The following is a 20,519-nucleotide window of genomic DNA, read 5'->3' as shown; positions in this document are numbered from 1 at the left end:
TAAATGCTCCTAATGATGGGAGTCTCAATGGCATGTAATGCAGCCTGCTCCATTAGTGGCCAGATCCAATGGCTAGAAAGCAGATCCTATAATGAGCTGAAATCTCCTGCTATGAGACTTCTTCATCTTTGTTGTTGTTTTTTTTTTTTTTTTTTGGAGCTACCCAGGAATGGATGCTCAGTTACACTCTCAGCGTGTAAATGTCAACTCACCTGGGGAAAGTGAGTCAGGGGAAGATGCTTCCAGGAGGACCAGGGTCCAAGTGGTTTAACTCCCTCTCCATTGTTCAGTTTCTATGATGCTGGAAGGGGCAACAGGACAGCCACCTTCAGTTTTGATAGCAGAGATCTTGCTCTGACCTGTGGTTGAGCAGTCAGTGTGATGCTTGAGGGTACGAGGGCTTTGGAATCCGACACTGCTGAGTTGAGATCCTGGTCTTTTGTGAGCTGTGTGGCTGTGAGCCTATTGCTTAACCTCTCTGAGTCTCAGTTTCAAATTCTGACATCTTGAATGTAGGGTGACGTTCAAAAGCCTTGACTTTTCTGTTCATGTGAGAGGAGCTAAGGACAGGGAAGCCTGGCATGCCGCAGTCCATGCAGTCACAAGCAGTCAGATATGACTGAATGACTGGACAACAAAGTGATTGAAGGGAGGGCTGAAGCTTCTCTGAAAGCCTGTCCTTCATTAAATGCTGCCTGCTGACATCTGACCTGCCCATGTCTCTCTCTCTCTCTCTCTCTCTCTAGCACTTCAGTGGGGAGTTTCCCATCCGGGGAGAGCAGCGACCAGGGCGTGCGAACACCTACCCAGCCTCTGCTGGATTCTGGCTTCCGCTCTGGCAGCCTGGGCCAGCCGAGTCCTTTGGCTCAGAGAAACTACCAGAGCTCTTCTCCTCTCCCAACTGCAGGCAGCAGCTACAGCAGCCCCGACTACTCACTGCAGCAGTTCAGCTCCCCAGAAGGCCAGGCCCGGTCTCAGTTCAGTGTGGCCAGTGTCCACACAGTGCCTGGGAGCCCCCAGGCACGGCACAGGACAGTGGGCACCAACACACCCCCGAGCCCTGGCTTTGGCCGTCGGGCTGTGAACCCCAGCCTGGCTGCCCCCAGCAGCCCCAGTTTGAGCCACCGCCAGGTGATGGGTCCACTGGGAACCGGTTTCCATGGTAACACGGGCTCCAGCCCCCAGAGCAGTGCAGCAACCACTCCGGGAAGCCCCAGTCTGGGTCGCCATCCTGGGGCCCACCAGGTTTCCAACCTCCATAGCAATATGGTCACCGCTCCCGGGAGCCCCAGCCTGGGCCGGCACCCCGGGGCCCACCAAGGCACCCTGGCCTCCAATCTCCATAGCAATGCAGTAGCCAGCCCCGGAAGCCCCAGCCTAGGCCGTCACTTGGGAGGGTCTGGATCTGTGGTTCCCGGCAGCCCCAGCTTGGACCGGCACGTGCCCTATGGTGGCTACTCCACCCCTGAGGACCGGAGACCCACGCTGTCCCGGCAGAGCAGTGCCTCAGGCTACCAGGCTCCTTCCACGCCCTCCTTCCCCGTGTCCCCCGCCTACTACCCTGGCCTGAGCAGCCCCGCCACCTCCCCGTCGCCTGATTCGGCAGCTTTCCGACAAGGGAGCCCCACCCCGGCCTTGCCGGAGAAGCGGAGGATGTCCATGGGCGACCGAGCGGGCAGCCTCCCCAACTACGCCACCGTCAACGGGAAGGTGTCCTCCTCTCCGGTCGCCAGTGGCATGTCCAGTCCCAGCGGGGGCAGCACCGTCTCCTTCTCCCACACTCTGCCCGACTTCTCCAAGTACTCCATGCCAGGTGTGCCTCCTTCCCCTCCACCTCTCTTGCTGGCAGATGACTCCCGCCAGTCAGGCGCTCTGTCCCCATCTCTGTTCTGACATCTCCTTGGCAGACAGCCTTGGGTGGGTCACTGACTTCGGGTCCTCAGGTGTGTTAGCCGTGTCATAGGAGTTGGAGCTGTGCTCAGAGCAGATGTGCTGTAGTCGTGGCAGCTGTGGGGGCGGGGATGTGGGTGTGACGGTGCCTCTGATGGCCCTGCTGTTCCGATTATCATCAGCATCTTCACAGCCACCGCCCCTTGCTGAACACGCGCTCTGGGCCAGGCTCTGAGCCATGGTCTATCTTGTCAGTTTTCATGGCCCCCTAGCAAAGTGGGTGTTCGTACCTCCATTTTACACATGAGCAAAGTGAGCCTTGGAGAAGTTCAATCATTTGTCCAGGGTCCCACAGTTAATAAATGGTTTAGCATCCAGACCCTTATGACCCTAAAACATGTGCTCTTAAAACCCAATTGGAGCTGTCTTACTGCCTTGTCTTGATAGTTTCTGTAATTTAGTGTATCCTTGAAAATATGGCTTCCAAGCCTGGACCACCTGCCCCCTGCCCCACTTTTTACCAGCCCATAGCACTGTTCCCGCTGTTTGATCCCCACTTTGCACACATCACTTATAATAGATCTGGCAGCCAGATGAGATATGGGAAAAGGCCAAGGGTTAAGCATTTTTACTGGAGTCTCATTTCTACCAGCTCGGCTTAACAGAAGCCGCGCAGGTTTACACGCTGAATTCTTCACTTATCACCAGAACTGGGCATCTTTAGCCGTCACTTAGAGGGCTTGTTATCTAAATGAAAAGGTCAAGGCTTCAGCTGATCTGCATCTTTTCAGCCAGATCTCCAATCTGACTTTGTCCAGAGTGACCCCAGAGTTCTGGGGCATTCGAGGAAGATGTAGAATGCAGCAGGCAGCCTGGGATGGGCCCAGCTGCCCAGAGTCTCCGTGTCACTCCCAGGTCCTGCCCTGCGCCTGCCAAGTGACACTGCACGACCTCGCTTCCTGCTGCCCACCAGAGACATCTGGTTCCCAGCCCCAGTTCTTGGAGGATGCAAAACTTCTAGTAGTTGGGACATTTCCTGTTTCCCACCATCTTCCTTGCTTAAAATAGCCATGGGAGTCAACACAGGAAGGCACATGGGGCTGCAGCCGCCTCTGACAGCTCATTAGACAGGCAGCAGCAGCCCTGGGGCCTGGGACTCTGGAGCAGAGAGAGGCAGCTTGCAGAGCTGTGGGGCCCAGCTGCCTAGCCCAGAGGCCCTGCTCTGTGCACAGCTGCCAGGAAAAGGAGCTGACCTTCCCCCTGCTGTCCTCCAGAGACAGATCCCAGAAGCCTAACAGAATGTAAATAACAAGGTAAATTGACGGGACATGCAGCCCAGCTCTCATCTCTGGTCTGTGCCCTGAACTTTTTATAGCACTGTGAGCACAGGGTCCTCTGCTTCAGCCCCTCCCTAGAGAAAGGAGAGGAAACCTACAGATCTGGAATATTCCTTTTTCCCCTCTTCCCCCATCCTCCGTTTTGTTTCCTTTGCTGTCAGAAAATGAAGGAAGAGGTTGGTAAGAGTCCCACATGTCCTCATTCCCAGCCAGGAACATACGATGTAGCTGACCTGAACTGGCTATTGTGTCTTCTTACCTGAAAACATCTAACGAAAGCCTTTTAAGGACCATCTGTGTGACTTGGGCAAGTCGCTCCCCTTCCAGGAACCTCACATTCCTCACTTGTAAAGTTAAGCAGTTGGATACGATGCTTTCTCTCCAGAACATCCTACGAAAGCATCTGTAGTCTGCAAAGGGTCTGGTGTGGGAAATGTCTACCAGAGAAGTGGGGTGCGTGACACTCGGTAGACAGCTTCTTAGTTCCAGGCCAACCCTTCCTCTGTTTATCCCAGGCAGGACAGGAGTGATCATTTTGTTCTAAATGAGATTTTCCATATGGGGAGTGAGGAGGGGCTTGGAGAAAGTGGACAGAAATGTGTTTTTTTTGCTCTCATCCTCAAGGTTGTTATGATGAAGTGGAGAAATTGAGCCCATGGAGAAAGGGATTAAAAGGTGGGAGAGAAGCTTCAGGAAGGATTTAGTCTGACTGTTCTAGAGAAAGGGCGAGGTGGGCTGGAGCAGGACTGTCACTGGCTCGGGGAAGATGCTGTTCAGGCTTTTCAGCAGGAGGACAGCTGTGTGACCCACAGTGGTTGTTGGGAGATGGGGGAGGATGAGAAAGCAGCTCGAGGCCCCTTCCAGCAATGCTCTGACAAGGTCTGAGCAGATCATCTTCCTGTGTTAGTTTCCTAGGTCAGCCATGACAGAGGACCACAAACTTGGTGACTTAAGACAGCACAAGTTGATTCTGTCAATGTAGCTGAGCTGGGAAGTCTAAAGTCAAGGTGTTGGCAGGATTGGCTCCATCTGGAGACCCTGAGGGAGACTCTGTTCCAGGCTTTTCTCTTTGCTCCTCATGGTGGGTGGCAGTCTTGGGGTCCGTTGGCTTGTAGACACGTCTCCCCAGTCTCTTCCTCCATCTTCCCATGATGCTCTCCCCTTCGTCTCCCTTCCTCTTTTTTTTTATTACGACATAAGTCATATTGGATTGGGGTCCACTCTAATCTGGCATGACTGCATCTTAACTTGGTTACATCTGCAAAGACTATTTCCAAATAAAGTTCCATTCACAGGTCCTGGGGGTTAGGATTCTAACATATCTTTTTGGGGGGACAGAGATGGAGACTCATAACACCTCCTGTCCTCTCCTTCTTTAGACAACAGTCCTGAGACGCGGGCTAAAGTGAAGTTTGTCCAAGACACTTCCAAGTATTGGTACAAGCCTGAGATCTCCAGAGAACAGGGTGAGTGTTGGGTGATACTGAAGGTCCTGGGGTCCATCCGAGGTCACACTGGCTGCTGCCCATCTTGTCTTCCTTGGGCAAGGGATATAAGCAGACTCACTCCTCTCTGCAGTAGGTGGTGGTCACAGAGAGGAACTGGCCCCAAAGTTAGACAGTAGGAGGCACCTTCCCAAGGCCAAGGGCAGGGAGCAGGAGCTGTGGTTGTAGCTAGTTCCTTAAAAGTGGCAAAGTCTTGATTTTCCAGGGCAAAATGAAAAGGCTGGCTGAGATCATATGGAACCTTAGCCCTCCATCTGCATGCTGTGGGAGATTTCTGCACATTTTATAGAAAAACATAGTTGGGGCTGTGGAGATGGAGATGAGAGGCATCAGCTCCTATGAAAAGTCTGTGCGGATGTAGGGCAGGGTGACTTCTAGCCACGGGTCAGATCCGGGCTGCTGCTTGTTTCCATAAACAGTTTTCTTGCAACGTTGTATGCTCAGTCACTCAGTCATGTCAGACTCTTTGCAACCCTGTGGACTGTAGCCTGCTAGGCTCCTTTGTCCATGGGATTTTCCAGGCCAGAATCCTAGAATGGGTTGCCATTTCCTCCTCCATGGGATCTTCCCGACCCAGGGATCGAACCTGCATCTCCTGTGTTGCAAGCGGATTCTTTACCTGCTGAGTCATTAGGGAAGCCCCATCTATCTGATTACTCACTGACTGGGCTGCTTTTGTGCTGTGATGGCAGCCATGAATAGTTGCAGCTAACACTGCATGGCCTGCAAAGCCTGAAATATTGACTGTCTGGCTCTTTACAGAAAAATTTTGCTGACTCTAGTGTAGGAGGACCCTTAGGAGTGTTTACATTTTAACTTTAGGGACTCTCCTCTCACCTGAGAAAGAATGAGATTTGAGGCCTGATAAGACTTAAGTGAAGTTTTTGTTGTTCAGTCACTTTGCGACCCCATGGACTGCAGCACACTAGCCTCCCTGTCCCTTACCATCTCCCAGAGTTTGCCCCAGTTCATGTCCACTGAATTGGTGAAACCAGTGCATCAGTTTCTCATTTCTTCTTCTCTCCTGATTTAGCCATCGCCCTCCTTAAGGACCAGGAGCCAGGGGCTTTCATCATCCGTGACAGCCACTCCTTCCGAGGAGCCTATGGGTTGGCCATGAAGGTGTCTTCGCCCCCTCCGACCATCATGCAGCAGAATAAAAAAGGTAAAGCTTGTCCAGTGGGGCTCAGGACCAGGGGGTCCCTGCAGTCTCTTTAGGTTCTGATCGGTTAGAAGGACCAGGGTTGGGGGTAGGGATGTGGGCGGGGGCGCGGGTAGGATGGGGTGTGCAGGTCTTCTAGTTCTCATGGGAGCTGGTCCCTGCTAGTCGGACTCTTCAGAAAGATGGGTCTTGAGCTTGGTGATGACTGGGGTCAGAGAACAGGGGAGCAAGATGACTGGAACCCTGTGACTGAGTTTCCTTGAGAGGCGGGCTAGCAGTGGTGATCTCTCCATCCCAGGGCTCTGGCCATATTATTGCTGTGAACCTTTCTCCATCACAGCCTCACTCACTGGAGAAGTTGGGAAGTGGTGTTGGGAGGTGGTAGGGGGGATGCCATAAGCAGTGACCTATCTGCATTTCTTTCTCTTTGTCCCAGGGGACATGACCCACGAGCTCGTGAGGCACTTCCTGATAGAGACCGGCCCCAGAGGAGTCAAGCTCAAGGGCTGCCCCAACGAGCCAAACTTCGGTGAGCCATCCCTGCCCCCGTCCCCACTGTCTCAGGCCCGTCCCGGCTTCCCTGCTGCAGCTTCTATCTTGTCACCCTTGTCATAGACGCAGCAGGGAAATGCACCGTGACTCCCTTCCTCTGTTCTGTGGTACCTTCACTCTGCCAAATTCCTTTCTGTTTTTGTCCTGCCCCACGGGGACCTGTTACTGTGATCAGTGGAATAACAACTATAACAAAGGCTGCCATGTGAAAGCCACGATGCGTGCTAAGTCGCTTCAGTTGTGTCCAACTCTTTGCAACCCCATGGACTGTAGCCTGTCAGGCTGTTCTCTCTATGGGATTCTCCAGGCAAGAATACTGGAGTGGGCTGCCACGCCCTCCTCCAGGGGATCTTCCCGACCCAGGGATCGAACCTGCGTCACTTACGTCTCCTGCATTGGCAGGCGGGTTCTTTACCACTAGTGCCACCTGGGAAGCTGAAAGCCACCTTAGGTACTTTATACCACTTCTGGTCTCCTGACCATCCTGTGTGGTAGGTGTCATGGTCCCATTTCACACACGAGGAAACTGAGGTTCGTCGGAGTTAGACTTACCAGGGACACACCTCTTGTAAGTTCCTGAGTGTGGGTTTGATCCCGCCATCCTCTGACACTTCTGCTACGCTCTCCTGAGAGGGGCCCTGGCAGCGGGAGGGACGTAGGACGGATGCTGGGTGTAGCTGTCAATAAAGGAAAGCTGTAGGGTACCCTTCTGATGCCCAGAGTGAGCCTTTAGAATCTTCCTCCTTGGATCTTGCTAACCAAGAGAGAGTGAAGTTTCAGCTTTGTGGGTGGGATGAGGGAGAGGTAGTAAAGAAGTGGAAGATTATGGATGGTGGGGTGGGGTGGGTGGGCTGATCCTAGTGCCTGCGACCTGCTCCCAATAACACAGCCTCTGCGGGGCTGTCTCTCTCTGCAGGATCTCTCTCTGCCCTGGTCTACCAGCACTCCATCATCCCGCTGGCCCTGCCCTGCAAGCTGGTCATTCCAAACCGAGGTAGGAACCTGAGACTCCTCGCCCTCCAAGCGCACCCTTGCGCTGGCCTCCTCTGCGTCTCAGCCCCCAGCCAGCTGCTCCAGAACGTGGGCCAGGCTTGGAGGAAACGGGTCATGCTGCCAATCTGGGGAAACTCGAAACCACTCTCTGCTTTATTTTTTCTAATAAAAAAAGAAGAGAAAGTTCACTTAAAAGCTTAATTCCAGAAACATACATAATTGACTTGCCAGATTGTTCTGGAAACTTCTCTGGAGGTTTTAAGAATTCATCCCTGTGTCCTCAGAAGTAAGCCTCATCCCAGGGGAGGCGCTAGAAGCAGGAAACAGCCGTCGGGGGAGGACCGTGTTCGGCCGAGGAGATGGGCATCAGTGGGCAGGGCCGAGGAAGGGGGAGGGGAGGGCAGAAGTAGAACATGGGGCGTCCAGGTGTCTGAGTGGAGACGGAAACGTACACTCGAGGGATCGCTTAGAGGAAGAGGTGGCTGCACTGTGTGTGGCTTGGGAAGGAAAGAGGAAGCCTAAGATGTCCCTGAAGTTTCTGGTTTGCATGGCCAGGAGGGACGTGGGGCTGATGGGAGGAGCCAGCTCTCTTGACTGTGGGAAGTAAACATGGAACCCAAGAGCCTCCAGACATACAGGGCGAGAATTTGAGTGACACTGAGGCCGCCGAAGGAGATTTTTAGTTTCTCTCAGAGAGGTGCCTCATCCTCGGAGGAGGGCCGATGGACACCCCAAACTCTTCAACGACACAGGCTTCCTTCATGCAGCCCCAGGTACGTGGGGCTCCCATGAGGGGAAAGGAATATGCCTGGTCATGAACTTGAGCTCCAGGAACCAGTAACTGGGGTGTCTTCTCCCCATGCTGTCTGTCCAGTAATGGAATATTCAGAATTGTGCCTGGGACTTGCTTTCAGTCTCTCTTGGAGCTCCTGGGGTTATGTCCACACTTAAAATCTCCAATATTATTTGGCGATTTCTGTGTATTGAATCCAATTCATTGAATTATTAATGATAATTGACTACTGTTATTAACTTAAAAGTTCAAATATTATTTAAATAGTCCCATTAAACACATGATTTAGACACTAATTAAATTGTATTTCTAAGGAATTTACCAAAGTAACTTAACAATTATATAACTGCTATTTATTTACATCATGTAAACCAGTGGTTCTCATAATATGGTCCCCAGAGAAGCAGCATCAGCACCCCTGGGAGCTTGTTAAAAATGTAGATATTCTCGAGCCCCAGCTAATTAGAAACTCTGGGGTGGGGCCCAGAAATGCATGTTTTAACAAACCTGTATACCAAAGTCTAGGAAATGCTGGCATAAAGTGCTTGCTAAGCTGCTTCAGTTGTGTTGGACTCTTTGCAGCCCTATGGACTGTAGCCCACCAGGCTCCTCTGTGCCTGGGATTCTCCAGGCAAGAATACTGGAGTGGGTTGTCATGCCCTCCTCCAGGGGATCTTCCCAACCCAGGGACTGAACTCCCATCTCTTATGCCTCCTGTGTTGGCAGGCAGGTTCTTTACCACTAGCACCACCGTACTCAGTTCTTATTACTGTTGAAATTATAGTTGTGCTGCCTTATGGTTTAATGAATTAGAGTGTTTACTAGTCTACACAGAGACATGTTGATGCAAAGCAACCATATTATTGGCCACTTGAAGGCTTGCTTTTTGTTAATTAGGGACTAACACCGTTGATGGAGCATCTGAAAAACCCAGTGAGTGGGTATTCTCATCTTCACCTCTGTTTTGTAGATAGCTGATAATTGCCTGACCCTGGTTCTGTGGGACCCCAGAGCTCCCAACCAGGGTACTGAGTTCTTAGAGCAATTGCCGCACGTTCACACTGGACACACGTGCCGACTGGCAGGGCTGGTTATGAGAAGCAGTATCTGTTGCGTGAAGTATTTGCAGAGCTAGCCTGAGGCCTGGCCAACCCTGTGCTTCTTTCCAGCTCTGGGGTTTTAATTACCAGCTGAATTAAATTTTTGTCTCAGACCCCACAGATGAATCGAAAGATAGCTCGGGCCCTGCCAACTCAACCAGTGACCTGCTGAAGCAAGGGGCAGGTGAGTGGGCACCCCAGATGGGATCCCTGCCCAGACCTTTGCTCCCCCTGGCCCTGGACCCTCCTGCAGGTGCAGGCTGGATGTCTCTCCTAGACCCAGAGGTCACCAGGCAGTCCACATTTTTGTGTGTGATGCCTTGGTCCAAGGCTGGTCTGAAATTCATCTGCTGCCTTCTCCCTGAAAAGAGGACCTGGGGATGGCCCCCACCCACTTTGGCCCCCGTGACTCCTCCTTGGGTGGGTTTTTTCCCCAGCCTGCAACGTGCTCTTCGTCAACTCTGTGGACATGGAGTCACTCACTGGGCCACAGGCCATCTCCAAAGCCATTTCTGAGACCCTGGCTGCTGACCCCACACCAGCTGCCACCATCGTTCACTTCAAAGTTTCTGCCCAGGGAATTACACTGACTGACAACCAGAGAAAGTAAGACTCTTCTACTTGCTTCTATGTTGGGCAACCCCACCGCCTTGTGACCCGTCTGTCCATACATGTATCAACCTGCTCACCAGCTGATTCATCCCTTCTGCCCATCTAACCACTTATCCATCCACTCATTCACCCATCCATCTACCTGCCCACCCATCCATCCGCTTGCTCACCCACTCACTAATTGATCTTTCCATTCCTGCATCCATTCATCCTCCATCCATCTTCCCCACTCATTTTTTCCCTTCATTCGTCTCCCCCATCTATCTATCCATCTGTTTATCCATTCATTCATTCATTCTTCCTTCCTTCTATAAACATGCCTGCATTGACCATATAGCTATAAATACAACTGGTAAAAGTCTCTGCTTTCTGGAGCAGAGACCCTTTCTCTCATGTTTTTTCCCCAGGTCCTTTTCTTCCTCCTCTAGGGCCCATTTCTCATTCCTCAAGGCCAGTTTCTTCCTTCTTTTCCTAGTCTCTAGCATTTGAGACATGTTTCTATGACACATCTCTCTGTCCCTGTGCATTGCTTTATGTCCCCAAGGGGAGTAGCCCAGGCCATCGTGCTCATCAGGGAGAGGTTGTGTCGACCTGTGACAGCCACAGGTGGTGGCCTGGCCTGCAGTGGGGGGCGGGGAAGAGCAGTCACTTCAGCGCTTACTGTTTATCTGATGCGTGTGCCACAGGCTCTTCTTCAGGCGACACTACCCCCTCAACACCGTGACCTTCTGTGACCTGGATCCACAGGAAAGGAAGTAAGTCTCTGTGGACACCTGCCCTCCCAGACATCTCTCCAACCCTGGAAGTCTGTGTGTGTGCATCCATGTGTGTGTGTGCATGTGTGAGTGTGTGCACATGTGTGTGTATGCACTCGTGTGTGCTGCAAGTGTAAGGGTGTGCATTCTTGGCTCAATTTGGAGATCTGCCCATGACTGTGGGACCGTGAGTGGCGTGGCTGTGTTGGCATCTTTTAGCATTTTCCCCCACAAATTTGAAGCCCCTCCTGGGGACTCAAATGCCTGCTTCCACCCCTCTGACTTGGAGCCGCTTCCCTCTGCATGCTGGGGACAGCTCCCTGGGAAGCAGGCCACAGTGCTCGCTCCATCGCTCCACTGTGAACACCCTCCCTCTGTGTTGTCTTTAGGGACCCTGGTCCCAGGCACTGGGGCTCTGTCTTCCCCAGGGGTCTGGGCGCTGGGGCTGGGCTCTGAGGGGAAGTGGTGGTTTACGCTGTGTCCTCATTCTCTCCCTAGGTGGACGAAGACGGAGGGAGGTGCCCCTGCTAAGTAAGTGTCCTTCTCCCCCACCTGGCTGGCAGGTTGTTATGCTCCCTGGCTCAGGGGGAGGTGGGTGTGGGAGCAGGTTAAACTCCAGGACCAGGGGGCAAGCAAAAGGTGGCTCTGGAGAAAAGTTGGCCCAGGCAGCCAGGTCTCCTGCCTGGGGCTGAAGGCCCAGCCTCCCACCTTGTCCCCGTCCTGCTCCCAGAACCAGACCAGCAGGGGCTGAGGAAGGGAATCGAAAACCCAGAGTTTTATTGGGAGGTGATGGCAGTGGGGCAGGGGTTGTTTAAACAATCTTTTCTTCCACAATCCTGGCTTCCTTGACTCCCATTCCTGCTTTCCTGGGGGACTAGGCCTCCTCATCGGACCGCACGAGTCCGGGAGGTCTGAATTCCTTCCAGAATTCCAGGGATGGCCTTGTGGCCCTTTGGTTAATTTCCCATCCATTTCAGGATTTGTAAGTGTTTCCAGGGAACTCAGCCCTTGGAAAATTCAGACCAACCAGGAGGCTGGCTCTGCCCTTGGGTGCCTGATGTTGGCACAGTAGATGAGAGAAGTGTATAAACAGGCTAAGGTGCTGCGGCAATTTTCATACTGTGTTCCAAGGAGCTCGAGGTTCCTTGGGTGTAACTGGGCTGCTTGAAGGGAGGAAAAACCCTGCTGTGATTTACGGTTATTTATCAGCATGAATCAGAGTTTTTCTCAGTAAAACAAAACAAAGCATGGGAATAAGCTGGCTACTAAAGTTGACGTAAGGCTCACTGAGGTCTGTAATTCCACCTTGCACTTTGTCAGGCATATCCAGATAGCCCCGTTTTTTCTGATTGATTTTATCATAGGTCCATGTTAGGCTGTTGAATTGTTACATTTATAACCATAAATACTGTTGTCACCTTTACATATCCAGACTTCATATAAGATTGGCTTTAGAGAAAGGAAACTTTCACTGTTAAAAAAAAAAGAAAATTACAACCACTGCTGAACGAGGCATGTCAGGAGGAGACGGCTCACATCTGTGGTATCATGAGGCAGAGTGCTTCCAGGCAGGGAGAGATATGGAGAAAAGTGTTAGTAGCTTGATCGTGTCCGATTCTGTGAGACCCTATGGACTGTACCCTGCCAGCTTCCTCTCTCCATGGGATTCTCCAGCAAGAATACTGGAGCGGGTTGCCGTGCCTGCCTCCAAGGGGATCTTCCCAACCCAGGGACTGAACCCATGTTTCTTACATCTCCTGCCTCCTGTATTGGCAGATGGGTTATTTTACCACCAGCGCCACCTGGGGAAAGAACCTGTATTTAAAAACAGGTCTTATAAGACGGGTAGAAATGGGTGCAGCGAGTAGGAGAGAGCTGCTTTCATGGGGATGGGAAAGGGAAGCCACCAGACTTCAAGCTCCTGAGGGCAGGACTGTGTCTACTGCATAAAGAAAGAAATGAAAAGATGGAGGCAGAGAGATGGAGAGTGAGGAGGAGGCCCAGTGAGGCCGCCATGGTCCAACTGAGTAGAACTGACCAGCATTGGCATGATGAATCTCCCTCTGGGGGTGTCCAGAGGGGCCGTGAGGGATGGAGGAGACCTCTTCTGGCCCATGGTCACATACAGCTGCAAGGAGGCCCTGGTGTCCAGTTCCTCTCGAAGCTTGCCTCCCTTCTGTCTCAGCCGCCTCTGAGACTCACAGAGTTATTAGGGTCTTTGAGTCCCTTCTGCCAGTAAGGAGGCCAGAGCTCTCTGTTTGAAGGGTCTTATCCTTACTCACTGCTGGGCCCTGCGAGTGGGAGATGGGTCAGGGGCTGAAGCAGGTTGGTCCCAGGTCTGGAAATTCTTTATTTAAAAGCAGGTTTTGTGTGGGGCTTCCTTATGACTCACCCTTGCTGAGGCCCAGGAGAGCTCAGGGCTGGACCAGGCTGAGGCCAGAGAGATGCCCCGGGCCCCACATTTAAGGAGGTGCTTCCTCTCGGGTGCTTGTCATGCCCCTCTCTGCCTTTGGGGCTGAGGTTTCTTGCCTGCATCCACTCCTCCAAGCAGAGAAAGAGCTTGGGATACAGTTGAGTTGGCCCACAGTTGAGTTGGCCCAGGGACCTATGGAGCTGAAATAAACACCAGGGAGGGCAGGTGGGCAGTGTTCAGGCCTGAGAGGTTGACCGGTTCTCATCTTGGCAGAAGCGAGCTGGGGTTGGCTCGCTGTCACGCGGGCAGCTCGGAGCCCTCTGCCCTCGTCTCCCTCCACTGCACCGAGGAGCGCCCCCACCCCCTCACCCCTGCAAGGCTGGGAAGGGGCTCTGGATGTGGTCCACAGGCCCAACCTTCCCCGCCTCCTGTGCAGATGATCACCCCAGGCCTCTGAGCTGATTGGGTTGATTCAGCCCCTGAAACACATTTGGGAAGAGCAAAGCTGTGGGAAGCCCCTTGTGTATGTGTGTGTTACACACGCATGTGTGCACGGGATGGCAAACCAGACCCAGCCTGGCTAATTTTAGCTGCTGTGTCCAGTCCTGGGCGAGGGGTTTCCATTGGAATCCCCAGCTGTCCTGATTTCCCCATCCAGCTCTAATTAGCAACGTGCCTACTGGGAGGGGACTTGAGCTCACATTCTGTTCTCTGCGCTCGTATTTTTAACTCTGTTTTGCAAAGAGAGAATGCTCGGTCACTCCAGTCCTAGTGTGGGGAGTCGGGGTTGGGGAACAGGTGTGGGGTCCCACCCCCTTCCCATTCTCTGGAGCACAGGAGAAATGTGTGTGTGTGTACGTGTGTGTGTATGTGGTGGGGGACAGTGGCCTCTCGTCCTTTGGTCTCCCTGACCCTCTGTGGTGTCTGAGGACGAGCTCTCTGACAGGCAGATGGCGTTTTGTTTATGTGTTGTGTGTAAGAACAGTCGGCCAGGGGTGTGGCAGGGACGGGCTGAGAGAAGCCGGTTTAGGAATGTTCCGTTTTATTTTTGGCGTCATCCCCACCTCTTGCTGTCTGGTCTTGTTGCTCGTTTGCCTCCAGCGCCTCCTCCTTCTCCTCGCCTACCCCCCGCCAGGGAATTTCTGCTGACCCTGAACAAGTGACATGCCATCTCCAGTGCTGGTTCCCTTGCTGGTGAAGGGAAGAGAGGGTTTCTTGTGTGCATCACCCTCAGTGCCCAGTGCTTGGGGAGGTGGGGAAAGACGGGGAAGGGAGCAGGGAGGAGCCTGCTCCCCGGGGTGCCTCTCCAAGGCCTGGGGCTCCTCCTGCTCCCCACTCACACCTGTTACCTGTCTCCTGCCCCTGCAGGCTCTTCGGTTTTGTGGCCCGGAAACAGGGAAGCGCCACGGACAACGCCTGCCACCTCTTTGCTGAGCTTGACCCCAACCAGCCGGCCTCCGCCATCGTCAGCTTTGTCTCCAAGGTCATGCTGAGTGCCGGCCAGAAGAGATGAGCCCCCGCCACCCCTTGCCCAGGGCCAGGGCAGTGGGGATGGGGCATGTGGGGAGGGGACCCATAAATCCTGACCATCCTTGAATCCAGAAGGAGGACTTTGGGCCATTTTGGAGAAGGAGAGAAGAAAGTGTCATGTGGGGAGAGGGAAGTGAATTGAGCGGGGAGGGGGAGAGAGAGAGAAAGAAAGAAAGAGATGGAGGAGAATAACTCAGATTCCCCTGGGGAGATGGATACTGCGAAACCCCCAGAGCCTCCAAAACTCACCAGGTCCACCAAAGTCCCCCTCCACCCTCTGATGGAGCTCCTTGGGGGAGACAGGACTGATCTCCTTGGAGACCCACATTTTGAATGAAAATGGAAAAGCTCTTCCTCCCTAACCCAACTGCTTTACAAGGAGAAATCCCGTGGATAATCTTTCTCTGGCCACCTCTGGGGTAGATCACCAAACCAAAAAGAGCCCGCATGGGACGTCCAGCGGCAGAACTTTTGCTTCTGAAAGTATGTCAGACCCCAGGCACCTAAGGTCTCTTTGCTCTGCCTCCGATGTACAGTTTGTGGGTGTGTTTATGGGGTGTATATATGGCCACACCCACATCCTCACTCACTGATTTCTGTTTGCCTCTCAGCTAGAATTATAAACAGGTATACATGTCCCCTGTGTTTGCACACACATGTGCACAGCGTCCAAAGAAAGAAAGAGTAGGGGTGGGTTGACAGGGCAGCAAGGAGGCTGCATAAGTCCCCTTCCCCAGGGGCACCCAGCATTGTAGATCATGGACTTTCCTGGTCCCTGGACCTGCTCTAACAGCCTTCGGGGCCGCCAGCCCCTTCTCCTCAGCAGAGACCCCCACGGAGTGGGGCTGGCCACGCTGCAGCATTCCTCCTGACCTGCCGGCACCTGGAGGCTGGGGCGTTGGTTTGAGAAGATGAGGACAGATGTGTCCAGGGCTTTGGGGAAAAGACCCCTCAGGAAGGGTGGCTGCCCAGCTCGGGGAGCCTTTCCCGAGGCATGTGGCCCAGCCTCGGGGCAGGCAGGGGGCTCCCATCGCTCCCAGTCCTCAGCCTCTTCTTCTCTTTCGTGCCCCAGATCAGCCATTCTCAGATGTGCCCCGTGTTCAGGATGCCGTTAGGGTGCTGGGGAGCGAGCCTTCCTGACCTGCCCTGCCCTGTCCTGCGGGGTCCCCATGTTGGGGCTCATCCCGGGACCTGCTTCTAGAAGCCCTGCTTGGCGAGACCCAGGGAAGACCCCTGTAGTTCCTGTGCCCCCTCTGTAAGGGTTTAAGGGTCTGATTTTGCTGGGCTGTCCAGGGGAGCTGGCCAGAGCTCTGGGGGCTGCTCGCTGCATACCACATGGCCTGCTCTGATACCAAAGCCTTGCTCCCGACCCTTCTCCCTTGTTTCTCCCCCAAAGCCCGGCTGCTGTGGACCAGAGGGCAGAAGGCACACATTTAGGTCAAAGGGCCGAGAGTCCAGCTGGGCAACTGGGGACCCCCTGACCACCACCCAAGCTCTCTAAGCCGGATGGAAAAATCCACCAGGACTTCATCCTTGAGTAGCTTCTTAAGCCTCTGGGTTCCCTAGAGAGAGGCACTGTACTGATATATAAATATATATAATATATATGTGAGACATAGTGACAGAATCTGTAAGCTAATAAAATATAAGAAAAGGTTAAAAAAAAAAAAAAGAATAGGCAAATTGACAAGAAGTATTTATTATTTTCCCATACTGCTTTGTTACCTCCCCAGCATAATCTGATCCCCGTCCCTCTCTGTACTCTAAGCAAAGCCTGAAAGGTCAGGGCCTTCATCCTTGGAGTAATCGGGGTCTCCTTGACCAGGCCTTGGCCTTCCCTAGACTCTGATGGAGGCTCAGCGGAGAGGGGGTGCACGCGTTTCACCCCCTTCATCCCTTCTCATTTTTGGCAAGCCCAGGCCTGGCTGTCAGACCCCAGAGATGCCGGGGGCGCTGCTCGCCTCCTTGCGGGCCCTGCAAGGGCAGGTGCGTGAGCCTGCAGGGACACGGGTGTGCGTGGTGGGCGTGGGTGATGTGTGCGTCTTGTAGTTTTTCTTTTCCAAGAAGCTGTATCTGTGTGGACGTTCTGTTTCAGGGAGTTGGAAAGGAGAGTGTCTGAAGATGGTGGGGAGCAGCCCCCCTCCACTTTCCAAAGATGGAAACCTTGTTCTTGGTGACTGAGTTTCATCCCAGGGGCTCCTCCTCCTGAGGCCTTCAAGCCAGACACCCCAATTTCCCCTTTCATTCCCTACCTAACCCCAACTCTTTTCCCAGACAGAAGATATTCCCACCTACTTCCTTTGTAAATCTCCCACTGGACTGCCCGGGAACTCTTTCCTCCTGGTCTGGATGGCCGGGCGGAGCATCAGACCCCTCACACGTGCTTTTCCACCGCCCACCAGCAGCCCACCACCAGGCACGACCAGCCAGACGCCACCCCACTCAGGCCTGAACCGTGTGCGACTCTGGGAAGGCCCCAGGAGATGCCGGAAAGCCGATCCACCCCCTGCCCCACAGGCTTCTGGAAGGAGCCAGTTTCCTAGCATGTGTCCTGTCCAGAAGAACGATGGGGAAGGGTTACCCCAGTCTCCACCGCAGCTTCATCTGTGGGTCAGACAGCGCTTGGGAAGATACCGTAACCCTCTGTGTCTCACAGGTTAGGCCCGTGCACCCTGCACATGTGCACACAACATGCACGCACACACACACACACACACACCATAGCATTGCAGTATGTTCTTGCCAAAGATTTCCTTTAAAAGAAAGCACTTTTAATGATTATTGTTATTACTGTGTAAATGTTTATCCTTTTTTCTCCCCACTCCTCCCTCTCAATCTTCCTTGCTGTTTATTGTTGAATCTGTTCGTCAGCCAGGAGAGTGCCCCTTCTGGTCTTGAAAGTGGGCTGGGGAGCGGGGGATGGGAAAGGGGCTGGGAGGTGTAGGCAGGAGGCCCTAGTCAACATGGGAGGCAGGGACAGAGACCCCAGGCAGGCTCGGGCTGCAGCCCCAGGCCCAGCCTGCATCTTGCTGTGCAGCCAGGCCTCTGAGGCAGTCGGGGCCTCGCTGTAGCTGCCCTGTATGGTATCTGGTGGGGGAGGGGGTGGGGCAGGGAAGTGACAGCCCTCCCGTTCAGCAGGGACAGAGGCCCAGCCAGGTTCAGGCGGCCCTTCCCAGATGGAGCCAGAGGGGAGGACTGGGCATGGGAACAGGGGAGAGGTGACCTCGGAGGGGAAGTGGGGAGGAAGGAAGCTGCTGGATGGAGCCCCAGGGGTGAGCGATGCCCCTGACCTGCGATCGTGGTGCTCTGGCTGCCCCTCCTCCAGCCAGGTGTTCCAGGGATGAAGACTTTGTGTCCTAGATTTGGGAAAGGCCCTTTGACCCCACAGTAGTTCCAGATGCTTGTGGACTGCCAGGATTCCTTCTCCCCTGGCAGGGTTTAGAGGGATCCCTGGGTGTGTCAGAGATGGACAGGATAGGGGTGGGGGCCCCGTGGTTGCGTGACTATACGGGAGAGCTGGTGGAACAGATGTGATTCTCTAAAAGGGGGTCCCAGGAGGGAGATGAGCTGGGCATTCTTCTGCCCACTCAGATGGGCCGAGCAGAGGTTGGGCAGACCCCCCACACCACCCAGGGGTCTGTGGACAAGTCTGTACCTAGACCGCTGTCTCTGCTCCCCCTTCCTGCGTTGCCACCAGCTCTGCTTCCTGGGCCCTCTCCCCTGCTTTGGTCTTTTCCAGCTTCAGAGTCTGGTGGAATCAAGGGGGCCAATGTCTTTTCTAAGGGCATCCTGCTGCCTCTACATCTCCCCACCCTTGGGGTCCTGGGAGAGGCTGGGGTGGGCAGCATCCCGGGGCCACTCTTCACCCGGGTCCAGGCCCTGGCATCCTGAGACTGGAGTGCCCTGGCCAGTGGTAACACAGAAAGTGTGTGCGCGCGTGTGCAAGTGTGGGTGTGTGTGTGTGCGCGTATTTTGCTTGTCTCTTTAGGGAACTTAGGAGTTGGCTTGGAGGTGGTGGGCAATGGGATGTCAAGTTCACTACCACCCAGTGGCGAGAGGGATCCGGAGGCGAGGCTTGCAGGGTCCCCCGACCGGGGGAATCTCAGTGTCAGTGGCGAAGGGGATCAGCCACACAGCGGTGCTCCTCTGTCCTCAGATGGCCGAAATTTTGGGGGGCCTCTGTCTACTTCCCACACCTGGGCAATTCCCAGCGGCAAGGTTAATTGTAGAAGGACCGCCCACTTTTGTTTCTAATCAGTGTTCAGCAGCCAGAGACTCTCCTGTGTGCCCACATGTGGTTCGTGTCTGTGTGAGAGAGAGCATGTGTGTGCGGGCATGCTGGTTCCCCACCTCTCTCCTCTCTGACATGCCATTCAAAACAGATGTAAGGAATTCCTTACCCCCACTCCTGCCCCTGCCTCCCAGACCCTCTGCGGGAAAAACCCAGCATCCTCCCATTCCCCTGGCTGTGTATTTATATAGATGGAAATATACTTTCTATTTTGTATCTTTGTGCCTGTAACCTCTGTCACCTTGTATAAATCCTGATGTACGCTACTTATCCTGGATATGAATGTATTGTACACTGAAGCTGTTTCACTCCTGTACAGCTGCTCTCTTTGCGATCCATTGTATGGCTTTATAAATGATAAAGTGAAAGAAAAATCTGTGTGTTGTTAACTAGCTCTGTTGTTGGGAAAGGGGCTCTGTTGCGCTTCCAGTGGGCAAAAGAGTGTCCCACTCAGGCTCCGGGCCTGTGGTGAGCTTCAGGGATGCTGCTGGGGGATGACTCACCCCAAGTTCTCCCAAAACTTCCCCACCAGCCAGGTCTTGGGTCTGATTACAATGAGTTTTTCAGACTCTCAGCTAGAAGAGAAACTCAACTCAAACTGATTTAAGGGAAAAAAGGTGTTAGCCGGCACACATGACCAAGAAGTCCAAGCACAGCTGAATCCAGGTGCTCAAATGGTAGGAGCAGGAATTTGTTTCCAAATTTGGCTTAATTCTCAGGCAACCTCTGTCTCAGCGGTGGTACCATCAGATGCTCTAGAATATGGCCCCTCGAGGCCCCAGGCTTTCATCCTGCCAGTGAAAAGAGAGCCCTTTTCTCCTGGTGTTTCAACGACAACTTGGGACAAATGCTCATGGGCTCTGATAGACCCTGATTGGGTCACGTAGTTCTGGGTCACTGGGTTCTGAACCAACTGCTCCGGCTGGGTCTGGGTCACGTGACTGTCTGTGGCGCCTTCTGAACCATTGGGGCTGGGAACGGGGCAGTGCTGGTCCCTGAAGGGGCGAGGTTGATCAGAGGATGCAGGAACAGAGGCTGCTAGGAAAAGCTCTGGCTGCCAATTAGATAGCAGGTGTGTGTCTCACTGGGACACCCAGCCTTGTGGTCCTGGGTAAATTCTCTGCAGTTCAGAAGGTTTGCAGCGCGGCATGCTAGCACAGTGCAGCGTTCCTTGGGAGATCTCAGAGACTCATACAGGACATCAACCGCAGGTCCTTGTTGAGTTGATTTGAGCTTGGATGAGCTGATTTGGGCGAGTGTATGCTGAGACCCCCATGTGGCCAGCACAGTGAGGACCATGACACATGGCAGCCTTCTCAAACGCTTTGGTCTAAGGACTCCTTTACATTTAAAAAAATTACTGAGGAGGACTTCCCTGGTGGCTCACTGGTCAAGAATCCACCTGCCAGTGCAGGAGACACAGGTTCGGTTCCTGGTCCAGGAAGATTCCACATGCTGTGGGGTAACTAAGCCCATACGGCCCAACTACTGAGCCCATGTGCCTTAGAGCCTGTGTTCTGCCACAGGAGAAGCCGCTGCAATGAGAATCTCACTCACTGCAGCTAAAGAGTAGCTCCCGCTTTGCA

At 53.6% G+C, this 20,519-nt stretch overlaps 1 protein-coding gene across 8 annotated transcripts in view; it reads left to right on the top strand.

Moving 5' to 3' along the window:
- The window catches only part of TNS1 (tensin 1), a 217,392-nt gene extending 198,085 nt beyond the window's left edge, over window positions 1-19,307 (top strand). For all 8 annotated transcript variants that reach the window (XM_055573427.1, XM_055573426.1, XM_055573425.1 and 5 more), the window contains 10 exons: window positions 747-1,813; window positions 4,607-4,693; window positions 5,766-5,897; window positions 6,331-6,423; window positions 7,363-7,440; window positions 9,445-9,516; window positions 9,770-9,938; window positions 10,631-10,699; window positions 11,198-11,230; window positions 14,481-19,307. In XM_055573427.1, the coding sequence (XP_055429402.1) occupies window positions 747-1,813; window positions 4,607-4,693; window positions 5,766-5,897; window positions 6,331-6,423; window positions 7,363-7,440; window positions 9,445-9,516; window positions 9,770-9,938; window positions 10,631-10,699; window positions 11,198-11,230; window positions 14,481-14,625 (1,945 nt within the window). In that variant the 3' untranslated portion in view covers window positions 14,626-19,307. The remainder of the gene's footprint in view (window positions 1-746; window positions 1,814-4,606; window positions 4,694-5,765; window positions 5,898-6,330; window positions 6,424-7,362; window positions 7,441-9,444; window positions 9,517-9,769; window positions 9,939-10,630; window positions 10,700-11,197; window positions 11,231-14,480) is intronic.
- The last annotated feature ends 1,212 nt before the right edge of the window (window positions 19,308-20,519 follow it).

The sequence above is a fragment of the Bubalus kerabau genome, chromosome 3 (assembly GCF_029407905.1).
Source record: "Bubalus kerabau isolate K-KA32 ecotype Philippines breed swamp buffalo chromosome 3, PCC_UOA_SB_1v2, whole genome shotgun sequence".
Classification (NCBI taxonomy): domain Eukaryota; kingdom Metazoa; phylum Chordata; class Mammalia; order Artiodactyla; family Bovidae; genus Bubalus; species Bubalus kerabau.
The sequence above is the reverse complement of the archived record's forward strand: the minus strand, read 5'-3'. Positions and strand labels throughout refer to the sequence as shown.